At 37.5% G+C, this 21140-nt stretch overlaps 1 protein-coding gene across 5 annotated transcripts in view; it reads left to right on the top strand.

Annotated features, from left to right (window-relative positions):
* PREX2 (phosphatidylinositol-3,4,5-trisphosphate dependent Rac exchange factor 2) overlaps positions 1–21140 on the top strand; it is a 306318-nt gene that overhangs the window by 101071 nt on the left and 184107 nt on the right. For all 5 annotated transcript variants that reach the window (XM_082721198.1, XM_082721202.1, XM_082721201.1 and 2 more), the window contains 4 exons: positions 4455–4558; positions 13303–13452; positions 15944–16088; positions 20632–20732. In XM_082721198.1, coding sequence (XP_082577324.1) covers positions 4455–4558; positions 13303–13452; positions 15944–16088; positions 20632–20732 — 500 coding nt within the window. The remainder of the gene's footprint in view (positions 1–4454; positions 4559–13302; positions 13453–15943; positions 16089–20631; positions 20733–21140) is intronic.

Raw genomic sequence — 21140 nt, 5'->3', positions numbered from 1 at the left:
ATTGAATACTAGAGTTACATTCACAAAAGCCAAGAGTGCTGATTAGGAATCTCAGCTCTGGAATTTACTAATGCTATTAATCTCAGGAGAAACTAGTATTTAAAAATATAATATGTTGTATAATAGTTAATACATAAAGCATAATATGGCTTAGTTTGGTTTGTTAATGAGCTCTTTAAGTATTATAATGTATTTTGTTTTCTGCACTTTATATTTTGTATACAATATAGTTTGTAGATTATTTATCCATATGTATAGGAATAGTTTATTCATTTAACTCTTCTTAATAGTCCATTGGTTGAATATTATCACAATTAAATTGATAACAACTTAATTATTCACTCTCCTATCAGTGGACTTTAGGTTTTTTTTTATTTGTTTGTTTTATTTTTCTGCCGTTATGAAGATTCCTGCAACGTGTATCTGATGACCAGTAAAATAATTAATTAGGAGGGAAATCAGGAAATTGGGATAAAAAATATTCTATATTAAAACATAGAGCAAAATTATTTTCAAAGCAGAAGCTTTTCAGTTGATATACTTTAATAGAACCACCTTCTTTTTTTATATATATAATTTTTTATTTTTTATAAACATATATTTTTATCCCCAGGGGTACAGATCTGTGAATCACCAGGTTTACACACTTCACAGCACTCACCAAAGCACATACCCTCCCCAATGTCCATAACCCCCTTCTCCCAAACCCCCTCCCCCCAGCAACCCTCAGTTTGTTTTGTGAGATTAAGAGTCACTTATGGTTTGTCTCCCTCCCAATTCCATCTTGTTTCATTTATTCTTCTCCTACCCACTTAAGCCCCAATGTTGCATCACCACTTCCTCATATCAGGGGGATCACATGATAGTTGTCTTTCTCTGCTTGACTTATTTCGCTAAGCATGATACGCTCTAGTTCCATCCATGTTGTCGCAAATGGCAAGATTTCATTTCTTTTGATGGCTGCATAGTATTCCATTGTGTATATATACCACATCCTCTTTATCCATTCATCTGTTGATGGACATCTAGGTTCTTTCCATACTTTGGCTATTGTGGACATTGCTGCTATAAACATTCGGGTGCATGTGCCCCTTTGGATCACTACGTTTGTTTCTTTAGGGTAAATACCCAATAGTGCAATTGCTGGGTCATAGGGCAGTTCTATTTTCAACATTTTGAGGAACCTCCATGCTGTTTTCCAGAGTGGATGCACCAGCTTGCATTCCCACCAACAGTGTAGGAGGGTTCCCCTTTCTCCGCATCCTCGCCAGCATCTGTCATTTCCTGACTTGTTGATTTTAGCCATTCTGACTGGTGTGAGGTGATATCTCATTGTGGTTTTGATTTGTATTTCCCTGATGCCGAGTGATATGGAGCACTTTTTCATGTGTCTGTTGGCCATCTGGATGTCTTCTTTGCAGAAATGTCTGTTCATGTCCTCTGCCCATTTCTTGATTGGATTATTTGTTCTTTGGGTGTTGAGTTTGCTAAGTTCTTTATAGATTCTGGACATTAGTCCTTTATCTGATATGTCGTTTGCAAATATCTTCTCCCATTCTGTCAGTTGTCTTTTGATTTTGTTAACTGTTTCCTTTGCTGTGCAAAAGCTTTTGATCTTGATGAAATCCCAATAGTTCATTTTTGCCCTTGCTTCCCTTGCCTTTGGCATTGTTCCTAGGAAGATGTTGCTGCGGCTGAGGTCGAAGAGGTTGCTGCCTGTGTTCTCCTCAAGGATTTTGATAGATTCCTTTCGCACATTGAGGTCCTTCATCCATTTTGAGTCTGTTTTTGTGTGTGGTGTAAGGAAATGGTCCAATTTCATTTTTCTGCATGTGGCTGTCCAATTTTCCCAGCACCATTTATTGAAGAGGCTGTCTTTTTTCCATTGGACATTCTTTCCTGCTTTGTCGAAGATGAGTTGACCATAGAGTTGAGGGTCTATTTCTGGGCTCTCTATTCTGTTCCATTGATCTATGTGTCTGTTTTTGTGCCAGTACCATGCTGTCTTGATGATGACAGCTTTGTAATAGAGCTTGAAGTCCGGAATTGTGATGCCACCAACATTGGCTTTCTTTTTCAATATCCCTTTTGGCTTTCTTTTTCAATATCCCTTTGGCTATTTGAGGTCTTTTCTGGTTCCATATAAATTTTAGAATTATTTGTTCCATTTCTTTGAAAAAGATGGATGGTACTTTGATAGGAATTGCATTAACTGTGTAGATTGCTTTAGGTAGCATAGACATTTTCACAATATTTATTCTTCCAATCCAGAAGCATGGAACATTTTTCCATTTCTTTGTGTCTTCCTCAATTTCTTTCGTGAGTACTTTATAGTTTTCTGAGTATAGATTCTGTGCCTCTTTGCTTAGGTTTATTCCTAGGTATCTTATGGTTTTGGATGCAATTGTAAATGGGATGGACTCCTTAATTTCTCTTTCTTCTGTCTTGCTGTTGGTGTAGAGAAATGCTACTGATTTCTGTGCATTGATTTTATATCCTGACACTTTACTGAATTCCTGTATAAGTTCTAGCAGTTTTGGAGTGGAGTCTTTTGGGTTTTCCACATATAGTATCATATCATCTGCGAAGAGTGATAATTTGACTTCTTCTTTGCCGATTTGGATGCCTTTAATTTCCTTTTGTTGTCTGATTGCTGAGGCTAGGACCTCTAGTACTATGTTGAATAGCAGAATAGGACCACCTTCTGAAGGGACTGAAGATCTGTCTTTGTAAGCCAAGTGTTAACAATATTGATCAGACACTTAGTGGAATTTAATACTGATTGTTACCATCTACAGGTCAAGAGAAATTTAAAATCCTATACAGAACTCACAAGATCACAAAGTAAATTAATGCTTTGGAAGACAGGACCCAGTGATAGATTCCACACCATGGTTCTTTGCCTGTGCACAATACTGTTACCATGATGCTTTGCCTGTGAATAAAACTGTTATCTTTGCCTGTGAATAAAACTTTTAAAAAAATGATTGAAGTATGATGATCAACTTACAAGAAACTCTGTTTTGCAAGAGACCACAATAATATGTCCTACCTGGGAGAATATGCAGTTGCCTACATACTAAACTTCTTGGCATTCTTCTCTATCCTGGCTTTCTATGATGCCAACTTGCTTACTGTATGGCCTGAATCCCTAATTGGTAGCATTTATTTAGGGTTATTAGCAAAGGAGATTTAGAGGTGACTTTCATAATGAATATAGGAGTGCAAGATGGTGAAGGCCTGGGGCTGACAAACCCTAATCAGGTTAACTAATCTATTTAATTAGTTTCTTTTAGTAGGGATGAAGGACTCCTAATTTCTGATGAGGCTTTAGACAGATAAGATAGGAATATATGTTCTCCTTCAAGGACGGAACTCAGAGTGGGACAGCACCTTGTGACCCCTCCCTGCACCTACTCTTCCTGCTTCAGGGCTGATATCTAACTGCAGGGGTGGGGAAGAGAGGGACACTGAAGTAGGTGAATATTTATGCCTTCACTTTTGCCAGATGTGTCTGTACAACAAATGTAACAAATGAATAATTATTTCAGTATATTAAATTATTCAGTAGACTTTTGTCAATGAGTCAAACGGAATAGTTCAAGTTAATTGAAATCTTTTGAGTGACTAGGTATTCTTGAATCCTTCTGAATCATTTCTTAGAATCTTTCCTCTTTAATTAAAAAAATCTGTTTTTAAAATAATCTCTTTTGAATATTCAGTGATTCAACTACAAACACATTTAGCCACATAATTCATTATTATAAATGTTCATCTATTAACCTGGATATTTTAAGTTTGTGTTACAAACATTTTAAGATTAAAGACCAGTATTATACACACTATACCAAAGTTCTGGAATGTTTTAGACTATTTTAAAAATAAATAAGACCCTTATAAAGCATTATACATGTATTAAGAGACTTATTCAACAAGTATAGAGGTCTCACATCATAGAAATAATATAGGAAAATTATTTTCAGCCGTGTAACACTGAACTTAAGAATTTCCAGCACAGTTTCTTTGCAGAGGGATCATACGTACTAACTGAATTTCACCCAAATTTGAAAAAGTGGAAATTACCAGCTAGTAACTGAAAAATGAGAAATGAAAGTGAAAGAAATAAAAGGAAATTTAAAAATAACCAACTTTTAATGTGTAACAGACTTTAATTTGGTACATTTAATATTTTAAACTGAGCAAAAGCTCCTATTTACCCACCCGACTGTATGTTGTTCTTAGTCTGAAGCTTCCATTTGTTTACAAAAGCTAGGACATAAGCCTAGCTTTGTGTGGCCACAAGTAAAAAACACCAAGAGCCCCACAGTTGATATCATTGATGGCATTGGTGTCCTTCTCGGTTTTTTTCTATGGCTAGTTTACATCATATTACTTCAACGCTGTTTTTTATTAAGTTTAGTAACAATGTTTTTGTGATTTTATTCCATTGCAAGACGGTTGAAGAATAGCAAGGCATCTACAGATGGACATCGGTACATTTTTCGTGGCCGGATCAATACGGAGGTGATGGAAGTGGAGAATGTGGATGATGGCACAGGTAGGTAATTTGTTTTTTAGAAGGAAAGACCAACAGTAAACTCCTTCATAAGGCAAACTTTTCACCTGAATAATTCATCTGTGGTGCACTAGAGCTTAGAAGTATTTTGTTGGGTAGAACAGTTGGGGGAGAAAGGTAAGATAAAGGAGAAGAAGACTATTGGCAAAGTAGAAAATTATATTTGGCTGAAACACAGTAGCATTCAACACAGAGATACAAAGAAATAGCTGAGTAGGAGTGATGTACACACTCACAGTTTCTGGCATTGCCAGCAAGAGTGCAGAAAATAAGGGATTCATTTATTTTCTTCAAGTTATACTATGTTTTATATGTATATATGTGATATTTTTCATATAATATGCTCACTGTAGAATATAGAAAACTCTAAATTTGTTTTAGCTATAAAGCCACTATGCATATAAACATGTCGATTTGCTTGTAGAAGAAGGGTATTTTGTGTATTTTAAGTGTACATTTTAAGTGTTTTATTACTTAAAGATAGTGCATTTTCACACTGCAGATTTGAAGGTACAGACTTTGAAAAGTAAACTTACCAAATCATGGTTAGTCACAAACATTAAATAAAATGAGGTTAAATAACTTATTTTCTATTTGCAAAAATAAATGGGTCATATTGAGTAATATGATAATATACTAGTCTATAATATGAATGGTTAGTAAATTGGATCACATTTTCTCCCCAATGATTTTAATTAGAATTTCAAAGAAATTCTAGAAGAAAAGACAAGATGAAATAAAATATATTAGTTGTTGCTAAGTGACTTTAATTTCCATATGGAGAAATGTCTTAATAATACCCCATTTAAACATGGGATGAGGCACAGGTCAGCTCCCCACTACCACATACCTTTGTTGCCATCTCTCAGTCCCAGAGGGGAGAAAAATGTTTATCATCTGTAGGCGCACAAATTTTCAGATTATCACCTGTGTGCTGTCTCTCTATCTCATTGTTAGCACCCTAAAACATGGTCTAGAACATAAATAGTGAAACATGATTGCTGCAGGTAAGGGGAAAAGAGGTGCAATGAGCAGAACTTCGGTGTACTCTCTTGGGAAGCAAGTTATTTTGTGGCGAGGTTCTTCATGGGCTAAGGGAGGGATGGAGGTGTGGAAATATCTGACCACCTGCACAGCTGAAAATCCCTTTCTGTGCTACAGGCATCAATACAGTTGCAAATACTCACAGGCTAGCATGTGGGACCTAGTAGGCTACCTTTCCATGTTGGGATGCGCATGGTATTTTTTTAGAAGGTGACATTTTAATTCATTTTAATGCTCTGAGGGGACACTAGTGACATTTAGCAGTGTTGTCTGTCTACATGTGAACAGCTGTCTTGCTTCAGTAACCTGACTCCTCAAGAGAATATCCCAAAGCCCCTGATGTTCTTGAGATGGGGGGAAGTAAGGCAGAGGAAGGCATACTCAGACCTCCACTCTGTTCCTTCTTGGCCCTATCTCCCACTGGTGGAACCACCTGTCCCCTGTTGCTTTAGCCTTCTCTTTGTTTTCTCCCCTTTTTATACCTTTCCGTGAACACACAGCTCCTGGGTCTTACTTCCTTCCCTACCCCATATGGTGTGATCATGCCCATTTGTACCATTTGCACTGGTCATCTAAGTGAATTTTGGTAAATTTTGATGAATTTGACAATGATTCCTATGTTTTGGGAAACGGGGGCACTAAATTAATCTAAGAGGCTAGGGCCTTTGGAGGCATTTGCGTAGAATACCATTTTCAGCATATCTGTGTCTGATGTAGGGGAGTGAGAGCCTATGTGGGGTGATGGAGTCTTAACGCAAATGGACTTTGGATTCAATCCCATGAAAATGTTCTTTTAGTGCTGTTAGGATTGTGTACCTTCAGGACTTTGGTTCCTGGGGGATAGGGATGTTAGGGAAACAAGCCTTCAGACCCTGGTAGATAGGAATTAGTGGGAAAGACAGGACATTTTGGAATATTTAGTCATAAATATCTGATGACACCTCTTGGCACAAACTTCCAAGGCTCATGTTTCGTTGAAATATGATGAAGAATTTAATTACACTTTGTAGCACACAGTTAAGGCCTTAATTTGCCCTTAAACGTATATACACAGCATGAATCTGACTACAGATAGTTGTTACAAGTTAAAGAAATTTTAGGCTGCAGCTGGATACCTCCCATTTGCTTCCTGCAAAGAAAATTTGGTTTCTTGTAAGTGTGACCACTAGGTCCTTAGGATAAGTATATATCCTCAGCCAGGACTTGAAATTCAAAAATAGAATTTCTGAAGATGAATAGGATCTTGAATATCAACTAATATACCTTGTTAACATTTCAGATGATGGAAATGAAACCACATTGAAGTCATGTCCAAATTTACCCAGCTCTTTATTATGAAGCTGGGACTGGAGTGAGGTTTCCTTGATGACCATAGCATGCCTTGAGAAATATGGAGCAGAGGTTCCATATAGATTTTAAATCTATGAGGACCAACTGGAGAGTGGTGAAGAAATAAGGCATCAGTATATAGAGATGAACTTTTGTTGTTTGTTTCTTCTAAGAAATGATCTGTGTGCTATGCCAGCTTTTTCCTTTTTTGTTTTCTTGGTCACTTCCATCACAAAATCTCCATTTCTTTTGATGAACTCAGGTTTTAAGTGTTCTTACTTTAAACTCTATGAATGGGAGCTCTGATGAGCTAACCAATGTCCATATGCCAAGTCCCTCCCACCCTTGGACCCTGGATAAGTTACATGAGGGATGGCAAACACTCTCAGGCTCATCTGCTCATTGCCAAAACCCAAAACAAACAATGAGTATACCATGTTGTGCTGTAAATAATACAAATTGATTAATCAAGGTAAATTTTTAAGCATGCTCAAAACTTTTGATGAAAAGTTTAAATGTTCCCCCATCTATTTGAATATATTATAAAAATACTAGGTACTTTTGCATACTCTAGGTATAAGGAAAATACTTTTCTAAGTAAAGGACTCTAACAGACACTGATTGCATTGATTTAGCTCAAAACTTGCAGAAGAAATAATTGCATTTGGAATGAGACTAAGCTTTTAGCCAGTGTATAACTATTTAAATCTTTTGAAATATAAACTTGATTATACTTTCACTTATAATGTTTTATGAATTGAATTACATCAGTTATATCTCAGAATACAATGGATTAATGCAATAATGATATGACATGTAGAAATGTGAAAATTTGTTTGTTTTCATATATCCATGTTATCCATTACTGCTTATGTTGAAGGAAGATGGTAGCCATTGAGTTTGTCTCCAAATTTCTGTTCCATCATTCGCTAGACCAAATTCTCATTTTGGTTAATTCTAATGTAATTATTCTTTGAAGATTCTTTCTGAGATATTAGTTTGAACATGATGCATAAAAAGTATCCAACTTAAGACCTAAGTAGGAAAGCTGTTGAACTTTCTGCAATTAACTTCCTTGGTAATTTTCGTAGTATATGCTTAGAAATTCATTCAGGAAAGTAACAACAGGTCATGTATATTCTCTTTAAGAACTAGTTTATTTGTGTAGTTGGATAGAGGGCAAAATGGTGACCTTTAGAAAATGTGATCTGTAGTAGCAAACCACAAATTTCAATACAATGGTCAAATTTGAATTGATTTGATGGAATTGAATTGAATAAGATGGAAATTTTTTATTCTTTAAGGTCTTCTTTAGTGTGAATTGATTTTTTTAAGGAAATATTTCAGATGTCATTTTCAATATAAATATTTTAGACCATTTAAAGATATTAAACACATTGAGTTTTTTAAATTAAATTTTGCTTATTAGAGAAAATTTGGAAATAACAGAGAAATAAATTGAAAATATTAGATAATTTCATCACCTAAAAAGAAGTAAATGAGAATTTTAAAATATTTCCATTTTCTTTTCATGCTTAGATTTTTAAAATGCTTAAAAACATGAACTCTGTAGTTTTGTATCCTCTTTTCAGTTAAGTAGAATCATTTTTGAATTGTAGTCATCTTTATCTTCATGTCTTATCATCCATATAACATATATTTATTGTTACTTAATCAACAAAATAGACAAACCATAATTACCTTAACAACCATACTAATGTAGTATAAGCGCTATTGAATACTTTCCTAATAAAAAAGTAGCATAACTTTACAGTGTTGAAAAGACTACCAAGAAATATTAGTTCTATCCTAATACACTTAAATTTTCAATGTTATTAATTTAAAGGAGTGTTCTTGGGAATTGTAAAAAAGGTCAGTGGAGTTACTTCTAGTTTTAAAAGGAAAAATCTGTTACAACCTTTAAAAAAATTTTTTTTTGCCATAAATAATGTCAAATGATTTTGGGTGCCAGAAAATCTTCTTATGTTATTTGATAGAATTGAAGATTTATTCCAAAAGTAATTATTTTCAGCATTAATTATTCATAATGTGAGTAAATTGTGATTTTTAAAATTTCTCTTAGAAATTTATGCATTTACACCATTGATCATGAGGATAAGAGTTAAATACAATGTTTAGATATCAGTTTCTTGATGTTTTGAATAATATTTTTTGGCAGTTTCTTATGTTTCCTAGCTTGAGTATACAGTACTTGGCTAGCTTCCATCTCATTAAAACTCACACTATTGAAAAGATACCAGTATTTCCACTGAGAGTTATAGTAGTATCAGTTTTAGAAAAACCTCATCTCATTATGTAAAACTATGCTGAATTAAAAGTGAGGAATTTGCAAACTGTATAGCTTCAAAGTAATTAGTGAGTTGTTCAGGGCTGCCCTTTGGATTTTTCTCTTTTTGGAAAAAACATCGGTGCCTGGAGACTGTTCGGTTTGGATATTCTACACTTAATGAATGACAATTTTAATTCCATTCCTTTTCAACACCTCCTGTAGAATTATATTTTAGATCCATTGAAGTTTGCAAATTCCTGCATTTTGCATTAATAAATTATTCTTTCATTAAAAAATATTTTTAAATTTCTACTAAGGAAAAGCATTGTTGGGCTTTTCCATGTTTTGTTTGTTTGTTTGTTTTAGGATTTCATTTATTAAAGAAAGAGAGAGGGAGAGAGAGAGCATGGAGGAAAGGGTCAGAGGGAGACACAGACTCCCTACTGAGCAGGGAACCTGACGTGGGCTAATGGGGCTGGATCCCAGGACTCGGATCATGACCTGAGCTGAAGGCAGATGCTTAACCGATTGAGCCCCACACGCCCCTTCCATGCTCTGTATGTTACTGTTCTTAATAAATAAGTTGAATTCAAATTTATTTTTTAGAATGAAGTTATTAAAGAATGTGCTGTGATTGAAATTATGAAGCAATTTTATATCACTAATTCTTATTTTGAAATAAGTGGTAATTTGGAAATGGATATCATTGTGATATTTATACATTTTGAGGCCTGTTGTATGTATATATACATTCATGTTTACACATATGTTTAAAATTATTTATGATTTTTAAAATTAGTGAAAGTGGCTAGCACATAAACTTTAAAAAGGAACATTATCCTTTCAATTTATTTATTTATTTATTTATAAAGATTTTATCTATTTGAGAGAGCAAGCGAGAGAGAGAGAGAGAGAGAGAGAGAAAATGAGCAGGGTGAGTGGCAGAAGGAGAAGCAGACTCCCCGCTGGGCAGGGAGCCTGATGTGGGCTGGATAACAGAACCCCGGGATCATGACCTGAGCTGAAGGCAGACACCTAACCAACTGAGCCCCCCAGGCATCCCCTGCCTTTCCAATTTAAATTATTAGGTGATATAATCTATTCTTTCAAAATATTACATTGGTGCAGCAATTAACCTATTACTTGCCTTGGCAGATTGTTAACAGACAGTTAACAGTCTCGCTTTCTGTTCATGAAGCAATGGCCACATGCAATCTCATGCTGAGTTGTCTAATTCTTTTTTTTTTTTTTTTAAGATTTTATTTATTTATTTGACAGAGAGAGTTCACAAGTAGGCAGAGAGGCAGGCAAAGAGAGAGAGAGGGAAGCGGGCTCCCTGCAGAGCAGAGAGCCTGATGTGGGGCTTGAACCCAGGAACCTGAGATCACGACCTGAGCTGAAGGCAGCGGTTTAACCCACTGCCACCCAGGCCACCTGACTTGTCTAGTTCTGAGTTTAATCATTTATTTTCCAAGGGAAGTCTGAATGCATGGGTTGTAATGGTTAGGCAAGGCTTCATGAAGGATCTGGGTACACTATAAAGGGAAGAAAGAGTTGCTTGAGGCAGAGAGCAGTTGCTGGGTAGCTTGATGGGCGTGTCAGCCTGCAGAACAGGTAAGTATTCACAGGACAAGGAAGAAAGCCACAAAGGGTGGCAGGGCCACAGAATAACGCAGTGAAAAATGGCATTGTTCGATAGGGTGGGGTTAGTTTAAGGAGAAGCACAAAAGCAAGCTTCCATGTTTTCACTTGGTTCAGTGGTGAGCTACCAAAGGCTTTTGAAGTAAGGAATGGCCTGATGAAATATTGAAGGATGAGTCAGCAGGGTGTGGAGAGAGCAAGGCCAGGATCAATTGTCCAGGGAGGAAGGGAAAGATGGAAGACCCAGCTTACAGGAGTGACTGGCCCAGGACATTCGATATGCAGGGTCAAGAGCATCAGCCTGGCACATGAACTTGTGTTTCCTCAGTTATTCTATGGGAAGAATACATTATGTTCATTTTAAAGTAAGTCCAATATTTTATCACTGCACGTTGTGTGTGGTTCTTGTGATTTTCTTTACCTGGAGTAAGATTAAAAGTGGAGTAGCACTAGGGCACCTGGGTGGCTCAGTGGGTTAAGCCACTACCTTCAGCTCAGGTCATGATCTCAGTCAGGGTCCTGGGATCGAGCCCCACATCGGGCTCTCTGCTCAGCAGGGAACCTGCTTCCCTTTCTCTCTCTGCCTGCCTCTCTGTCTACTTGTGATCTCTCTCTGTCAAATAAATAAATAAAATCTTAAAAAAAAAATGTGGAGTAGCACTAGTGGGACTGTGGGATCTTTTCAGAAGCAGTGCTGGCTTCACTCAACTAATCTCGGTCTGAGTGTGGAAGGGGGATCCCGCGTCTGAAAAACTGATGCTTGTTTGTGATACTAGTCCTGTAAGGTGACACATTTGTGAAGGAGAGTGTGTAGACATGTATAATTTGATCTTTTTTCCCCACCAATTTATCATGATTTCTCACTTAGTGATTTTTTTGTAGGAGGTAACAAGGCATTAAAGCCATTGATACCTATCTGACATGTATTACTAGGTGCTGCTACTTTGTATAGGATACGAATATGAATTAAATATGTAAGGGTAAGAAGGAAAAGGTAAAAATTCCTTTTAAAAACAGACTGTTAAGACTATACTTTCAGGGATCATTTCTATAGTTTGTTAAAAACAGACTGTTATTTCCTGATGGGGGAAATTTTCTGATAGTTTGATTCCCTATTTTATCAGAAATTGTTATTATTAATGGGATTATGGTGTATGTGTATACATATGTGTGTGCGTGTGTGTGTGTGTGTATAATAGACTAACATCTAATATCAGTCTATTTTGACTCAGATAATTTGGAATTTTTAAAGACCCCGAACTATACAGAATCATTTGAAAATGTGTTTTTGGAATAGTTAATCTGATCAAAGATACTGTATGGTGATTTGGGAGCTAAAAAGATAATGGCGACATGATTTTGGGAGAATGAGTGCCAACCATGCCTGCCTCTACTTAGAACTCACCAAATAAAATGGGCCATTTGAGAAAACCTAAAGAAACAAAAAATAGCACAGTGCGACCACGTTATTTCTCTAAATCACCCTTACCATTTTGTGGCTCACCTCCTGTCTACCCACCATTACTGTTTAGTGACTCTCCAGGAGATGAATGAAAATTGTCACTTTAAATTGGTACAGGTGCTGACTCGGGTCTTTGTCATATGTTTTTTCATTCTGGATCTTTGCTTTGCAGGCTGTCATGCCAGTAAAGGCTGGATACAAGTAACATCACTATTCTCTACCTGTTGTTATTAGACAGAAAACTGCCATAGAGGGGTTCCTGTTGACATTTTCAAATCTAGCATGACAGTATAGCCAAAATTATGGTTAGAACTAGAAAAATACAATGTGAATTCATACTCAAAAAATTTTTTTTTGTTTCTATTCGTGCCAGTTATATAGAATGATGTGGTTTTACAGAGTGTGTATTTTTCAACCATGAGCAATGATAATGGATTGGCATTTGTATCTTTCCCATTTATTGAAGATTAGGTCAATGTACTCTTGGTATGTTCCCTTCATTTGTTCTGATTCTTATTGCAGGGTTCATTAAACAGCTGAGAATTGTTCTGTGGCAGTATTGTTTGCTTTTGAAACCTAGAATAATATTTCAAAGGAATATTAAAAAGACAAAATGAACGTGACACTTTGGATATTTGATTATTGAGATGAAAGTTCTTTTAAAAGTTCTTCTTTTATTACTTTAGGGACTTTTTTGGACATAGAGGAAAGGAATGTTAATTAGTTCAGATGTTCGATTTCATGTAATATAATAATGTTATGAGTTAGAATGTTCCATTCCTGAGTACTGATTGCATTTAACATATAAACACATAATTTTTTTGGTTTTTATGTTCTTCATTTACACATATAAAGCAAAGATACTTTTAAGAATTCAGTGATCCTGGAACTGTTATGAATTGAATGGTTATATTGATATAATATTATATTTGTTGTTCAACTTTACCCATTAATTTCCAGCTGACTTCCATAGCAGTGGACACATTGTTGTCAATGGATGGAAGATACATAACACAGCAAAAAATAAATGGTTTGTGTGTATGGCAAAAACACCTGAGGAGAAACATGAATGGTTTGAAGCTATTTTGAAAGAAAGAGAACGGCGAAAAGGTGGGTGTATGAATTGGGCACTATTATACTTTATGAAGATTCTAACTTAGCAAGAAAGAAGATAATGGGCAGAAGTTACGAGAAAGGAAAAAAGCATATGATGTTCATTTAGATTTCCCATGTAATGTAAGGCTCATGATAAAATACTTTTTTAAAAGATTTTTATTTATTTAACACAGCAAAAAAGAGAGAAAGCACAAGCAGCAGGAACAGCAGGCAGAGGGAGAGGGAGAAGCAGGCTTTCCACTGAGCAGGAAGACTGATGCAGGACTCGATCCCAGGACCCTGGGATCATGACCTGAGCCAAAGGCAGATGCTTAACTGACTGAGCCACCCAAGCACCCCTAAAATACATTTTGAATACTTCTTCTTTTTTTTTTTTAAGATTTTATTTATTTATTTGACAGACAGAGATCACAAGTAGGCAGAAAGGCAGGTAGAGAGAGAGGAGGAAGCAGGCTCCCTGCTGAGCAGAGAGCCTGATGCGGGGCTCGATCCCAGGATGCTAAGATCATGACCTGAGCTGAAGGCAGAGGCTTTAACCCACTGAGCCACCCAAGCGCCCCCATTTTGAATACTTCTAATATTATTACTAAAAGAAAATAAAAATGTTGAATAGTTAGTAAAATAATATATTGTGGCCAGCAGTGTCTTTTAAGTAGTATCTTAGTCTGTCGAGGCCACTATAACAAATACCCCAGACCAGGTGACTTACAAACAACAGAAATTTGTAGCTCACTCTTCTGGAGGCCAGGAGTCCCAGATTCAGTGTCTCGTGACAGCAATTTCCCAGTTCATAGATGGCCATTTTCTCACTGTGTCCTCATATGGTAGAGGGGCAAGAGATCTCTCTGTGTCTTATTTATAGGGCCTTTAATCCCAATCCCATTCATGAGGACTCTAGCCTCATGACCTAATCACGTCCCACACGCCTTACCTCCTAATACCATCATGTTGAGTGTTAGGTTTCAACATATGAATCTGGGAGGCATGCAAACGTTCAGTCTACACAAATAATTTCATTTGCTTGAAAATTTGTTCAGTTTTCTTTGCACTTTATTCTTGCTATTTCAAAAACATCATTATGTAGTTTTCCTGTAAGAGACAGACTTCAGTAGTACAATGCAGTGCTGAAGGGCCTTCAACAGTTATATCTTTAACAGTACATTGAACAATTCTAGACCAAATACGTTAGTATCCTAATTCTAGAATAAAGCACTCTGGATATACATTAACATTCTAAAATTGTTATAATGTCATTGAATATAATGCAGCCCAATAAGGAGTGTGTTCATATGAGGAGGACTGGCTCAAAATTGCTTCACGTTTTTAGCAAGATTTGCAAAAGGTACTTGATCTGTCAATATTCAGCTATGTGAAGTTTATCTGCAATTAAGCACATTTCTGCAATTCAGCTAGGAAACAGAAATGCTTTTGTTACTACTAATTTCTTTACCAAATAACTGATAAGACAAAAAGCAGTGTTTATCCCTTTTTCCTAGAGATTTAGGAGCAAAATATCTCATTGCTGATGAAATTTCAGGACACAAAGAACCCTTTCTTCCACCTTCAGAAATTTTCCCTTGAAGAACATGCAAAGCTTCTACTTCTATTAAAATATTCATAGTACACATTTGTTTGAGAATTTCCAAAGCATTTCAAATACTTAACTCCTTTGATTGATCTGGGATGGAGAGCCTGTTAGAAAGGTTTAAAACAAAGATTGTGAATACATAGCTGATTCTTTAAGTTTTGTTGAATTGAGCAATCAATTCAAATAGCATAGCAAATCATTTCAAAGGTAAAATAAATGTTTCATCAAGTTGAACCTTTATTAGTTGAACCTTTATTTATTTTTTCAGAATAGCTATGAATATAGATAAATCTGAAGTGAAAAAGGAAGGAGGGAATGAAGGGAGGGAAAAAGGAGGGAAGCAAAGCAAGCAAACAAGCATGTTCTATTAATTTGTTTATGTTAACAGGCTCTATTCTTAATAAATATTATTCTGTTACTGACTAGTAAAAAATTTTGTAGTTAGAAGACTGAAAATAAAAATCACAGAAATCTTGTGATTTATGTAGGTCTCATGATAAAGCCACCCATTAACTTCCCTTTGACCCCTTCTCTTTCTTTCTCCTATGCTCCAAATTCAGGTTTGTTTTTTTTTTAAGGTTTCATTTATTTATTTATGTGAGAAAGAGAGAGAGAGAGAACACTAATGCACATGGGGAGGGGCAGAGGGAGAGAGAGAAGCAGACTCCCTGCTAAGCAGGGAGCTTGATTCAGGACTCCATCCCAGGACCCTGAGACCATAACCTGAGCCCAAGGCAGGCACTTACCCAACCGAGCTACCCAGGTGCCCTGTGGTAGAGAGCTCTGTATCTGCACCCCCCTGCTCATGCTAAATATGCAATAAATTTTGGTTTCATGCAGGCAAGAGTGAGTGAGGAGACTTTTTCAGTTACCTGTCCTTGGTTTCCTTTTTGATAGGTTTAAAATTAGGAATGGAGCAAGACACCTGGGTAATGATCTCCGAACAGGGCGAGAAACTCTACAAGATGATGTGCAAACAAGGGAATCTGATCAAAGACAGAAAAAGAAAACTGACCACATTCCCTAAATGCTTCCTTGGAAGGTAAGGTTCCATAGTCTGGTTGCATGGATTTCTTTCATATTTTCACTATGTCATGTATCAACTACCCTTCCTTCAATGATTTTTCTTAAAAAAAAAAAAAATTCCTCTGGGCATTTTTGAATATCTTTTTACTGTCAACATTTCCTGGATGATAGTGAGGTGAAGGAATGGACCTAGAGTCCGATATCATGGAAAACTTTAGACATCTATCTGTCCGTCCCTGACATCAACAATTTCAGATGTATGGTGTTCTGAGAATGAAGCAGACACCGGGTTCAGGCGGGGATGGCAGGCGGCAGGTTCACTGAAGGGGGATGACGTCTAGCAAGGATGTGGTTAAAGGGCCTATAAGTCAGAGAACCAAAGAATGTAACACACAGAGTCTAAATCTGAGACAAATCAGCACTTTGACACCTGGGCTCAGGTTGAAGGATCATCGATGAAGAATCTGAAAAAGAGTGTCCTGGAAGGTCACTGGCGCAGAGCAACAGGTGGAGAGGTTGCCTGGGTTTTGAGCCTAGACCCGCTGTCAGTCCTCTGGGGTCTGCAGGCAGCTGCACATGGAAATCCCTGCCGGGTGAAGTGTGCAGGACCAAAGGGAAGGGCAGCTGCCTTAAGGCATGCCCTGTGCTGGCTGTTTCCATATATTTCTAATCCTCAGATGCATACTTTGCATTTATAATCTTTATATTTTTTTAAAGATTCAGAAACCAGCATCAGGGAGTTTACCATGCCCACCTTCCTACAGTCAGTGTCAATTCTGTAGGAGACTGGAGTGGTAGTTCAAAGCCCACACTTCACAGTCAGACTGTCTCCATGCAAATCTGATCCTGCCTCTGACTAGTTGAGCGATGTGGGATGTTTAAATGTCTTTTTCCTCTCTAAACATGAAGATGATTATAGTGCTTACCTGTAATGCCTACCAGAATGTCTTCTCGATAAGTTATGCAAATACCATAAAACAACCATAAGCCACACCAGCTCCTAACCCAGTTAGAAGAATATAAGCCAGGAAACCCTGGCATACAGGGCAGCATGGGGTCCCTTCTTCAGGGTCTGGGGTCCTCACAGCAGAGCACTCGGCTGCCAGCAAGCTGCTGTTGCTATCCTTGGTAGGCCCCCAGCTGATGGCTCTTGTGGGAGAGAAAGAGTGGAGGGGAGCCCACCTTGGCTTAGAAACCCCATGTTGCAAAGAAGATCCAATTTTTTGAACCACCTCTGGGGCATAACTTCCAGGGTTCTGAGAGGGACATGGATGTTTATAGGAGTCACTTCAAGCTATAGCTTCTCACCAAGAATGTATTCATATTACATTTAGCCATCAGGAGTCATTTTGGCCATGAGCAATGCTGCCTGGTAACCCAGCAGACGCCCTTGCCTCCATCAGGTTCCAGGGAAACAGAGCTCCAAGGCTGACCCAGGGTCAAGTTTTCCTAATTAAAGGAGCAAGAGTCTTGTTAACTAAAGAGTTTGCACAGTGGTTGGAGTGTGGAGAGGGTGGCTGGGTGATGGGCATTGGGGAGGGCTTGTGCTATGATGAGTGCTGTGAAATGTGTAAGCCTGATGATTCACAGATCTGTACCCCTGGGGCAAATAATACATTATATGTTAATAAAAATAATAAATAAAAAAAGAGTTAACACGATCTTACACGGCCAAGTTAGTTGGTTAGTTAGTTACAATGATATGTGAGCGGTCTCCACAGTGCCTGATACACAGGAGAGACTCGGTAAATTTTAGTTGTGTACATTGTGGCTTTTTCCATAACAGCACACTACCTTAGTTACTAGTTACTAATTATAAACCAAGTTTGAGATTGTTTTTGACTGGATCAGGATCCTTTCACAGAGTGTTAATGGGATCTTGTGATTTCTGTAGGTCCCATGATAAAGCCACCCAATAACTTCCTTTCTTAATCCTCTCTTTCCTTCCCCTATGCTCCTATTTAATAGCAATACTTACAGTGTGTTCTTTTCCTCATTTTAATTTGGCATATTCAGGAATCTGCTGACATCAGAACAGAGAATGATGCTTTCGCTATGTACCAACCAGCTCAACCCATTTGTCAACCACTGACATTTCATAAGTGCTCAAAATGTGCCAGACACTGTGCTGAGCTCCTGACATTCATCAGCTCATTTAATCCTGTGACAGCACTGTGGAGTTGATACACTTTTTTCCCCCAAGATTTTACTTATTTATTTGAGAGAGAGAGAGAGTGGGGAGCAGAGGGAAAGGGACAAGCAGACTTTTTGCTGAATGCAGAGCCTGATTTGGTGCTTGATCTCAGGACCCTGAGATCATGACCTGAGCCAAAGGCAGATGCTTAACCGACTGAGCTATCCAGGCATCCCTGTAGTTGGTATTATTATTTTTGTGCTATTGAAGAAAAAAACTGAAGTTTTACTTCTTTTTTAATTTTCTTTCTTTTGAATGGCTTTAAAAACTTCTTCTGCCTTAAAATGTACTTTTTAGACTAGATATCCATTTTTAGAATTTCATGCCCCTCGGTTATTTGATTTTAGCCATAGGTGTTGCTTTTGGTTTTGAAATAAATGGAAAGGTAATTTCCTGACACCTTCTATAGCTTGGCTTCTCTGAGCTCTGCACAATGTTGAAATCGTTCTAAAATGTATCCATTACTTTATGTAAAATTTCAAATGTTATATTTTTATAATATGAGCACAATAAAATATTTTATTGTAAAATGTTTCTCTATTTAGTGTTCTTTTAATGATACCACGTGGCCAGAAAAGCAGTACCAAGCTTGTGCTCTCCTGTGTTATAAAATATCATCCTACTTCTCTGTGCTGTAGGGCTCCTCTCCCCACCCCAAAATGGTAAAAGATGTGGTTTGTGCATCTTCCCTGGCCTTTCACAGCCACAGCAGATGGATGTGGTAGACAGTTCTGAAGGGTGGTTTTGTGCTGGAATATTCCTTTTGGATGACAGTTTATTCTTTCCTAAAGATTTTATTTACTTATTTGAGAGAGAGGGAGAATCAGAGAGAGAGAGCACAACAGGCGGGAGGGACAAAGGAGAAACAGATGTCCCGATGAGCAGGGAACCCAATGTGAGGCTCGATTCCCAGACTCCAGGAACATGACCTGAGCCAAAGGCAGATACTTAAGCAACTAAGCCACCCAGGTCCTCCCGCCCCCACCCCCCAGATGACATTTAAATACAAGAATGGATTTATTAAAAACCTTATTTATTTATTTATTTATAAAGGTTTTATTTATTATCTGAGAGGAGAGAGAGAGAGAGAGAGAGCACAAGCATCGGGAGGGGCAGAGGGAGAGGGAGAAGCAGACTCCCTGCCGAGCAGAGAGCTGGAGGTGTGACTGATCCCAGGACCCTGAGATCATGACCTGAGCCAAAACAACCAACTGAGCCAGCCATGTGCCCCACTAAATAACTTCAAATTTTGAAAACACTATAGTAAAACTATTGGTGTGTACTAATTTTATATTGCTGCAGAATAACTAACAACACACCTAGTGCCTTGAAACAACACCTATTCATTAGCTCATAATTCTATACGTCAGAAAGAAGTTGAGGTGAGCAATGCTCGGCTGTTTGCTTAGGGTCTCACAAGGTCAAATTCAAGGCCTAAATCAAGGGCTGAGCTGTGGCTGGCCTTATCTTAAGGGTCTGAGGAAAAATTCACTTGCAAGCAGATTCAGGTAGTTGACAGAATTCAGTCCCCCATGATTGTAAGAATAAGTCCTACTTCTGTGCTGGCTGTTGGCCGGGACCACTCAGAATCTGCCTGTGTTCCTTGGTACGTGGCCCCTCTATCTTCAAAGGCAGCAGTGGCTCACTGAATCTTTCTTGTGCTTTTAATTTTTCTCTTACTCTTATGCCACCAGCCTGAGAAAACTCTTTGCTTCAAAGTGTTCAACTGACTGGGTCAAGCTCACTTGAATAATTTACATATTTTGAGGTCAACTGACTTGAATTTTAGTTTCGTATACAAAATCCATTCATACCACTACCTAGATTAGGATTTGGTTACAAAACCAAGGGATGGGATTCTTGATAGTGGGGTAAGAGAACATGTTTAGAATTCCATCTACCATATGGGGTGTGCAGATTTTTTGGGTTTGCCTTCTTAGAGTTCAAACACACTGTTTTCTTTGCTTGGAAAGCCATATTCCAGACAGTCTATCTCTTATATTGTCATTATTATTCTGTCTATTTTGTCTGTTTGCTATCTTTAGGATCTTGCTATATTCTCTTTACAGTTAAAACTACTCTAAAATTTTCCCTTTGTGTTTATTAGAGGTCTCAGTAAGTTGAATAGGTATTATATATGATTTAGGTAAAAATGAATGGGTATGGGTTTTCTAGAATAGGGTAAAGTTTAAATAATTTGGGGCTTTGCATATGTGAAAAAATGCAATCTGAAACTCACTGCAAGTAATTCTTTATATCTGAGACTCCTTCCAAGGTTGCTTGATGAAAGCAAGGTAGAAATAGTCTTCTTGGGGAGGCAGGGGTGGGAAAACCCTTTAACTGTTTCACTGGATTTCTATTGCAGTGAATTTGTGTCATGGCTCTTGGAAATTGGAGAGATTCACAGGCCTGAGGAAGGTGTACACTTGGGACAAGCATTATTAGAAAATGGAATCATCCACCATGGTAATTATTTTATTAATTACTAAGTTATTCTCTTTGGCCACCAGTTGGAAGCATTTTGATTCTGTTAACCAATCTGGCTTATAGTAAATGTCTACATTATAGGATGCTTATGTATTTTTAACATTTCAAATACCTAATATATATAGAACTGCAGTTCTGGGAATTTTGTGGAATATGGGTTTATGGTGATATATTTGCTAATTTTAATGTGAATGGCTATGAAACAGGCAAAAATTAGAAATACAGGTAAGTATTTACCTGGAATAGTGGAGGAAGGCATGGCAAGTTCTAACTGGAGTATTTGGGGCTGCATTATGAGGGAAAGGGCCTCATGTAAGGCATTTAGAACTCTGACAGAGCAGAAGGGAAGAAGGACGTCCTTCCCTGAGGCATGGGAGTGGGGTAGCT

The sequence above is a fragment of the Mustela nivalis genome (assembly GCF_964662115.1).
Source record: "Mustela nivalis genome assembly, chromosome: 2".
NCBI classification, from domain to species: Eukaryota; Metazoa; Chordata; class Mammalia; order Carnivora; family Mustelidae; genus Mustela; species Mustela nivalis.
This window is presented reverse-complemented; position numbering and strand designations above follow the sequence as displayed.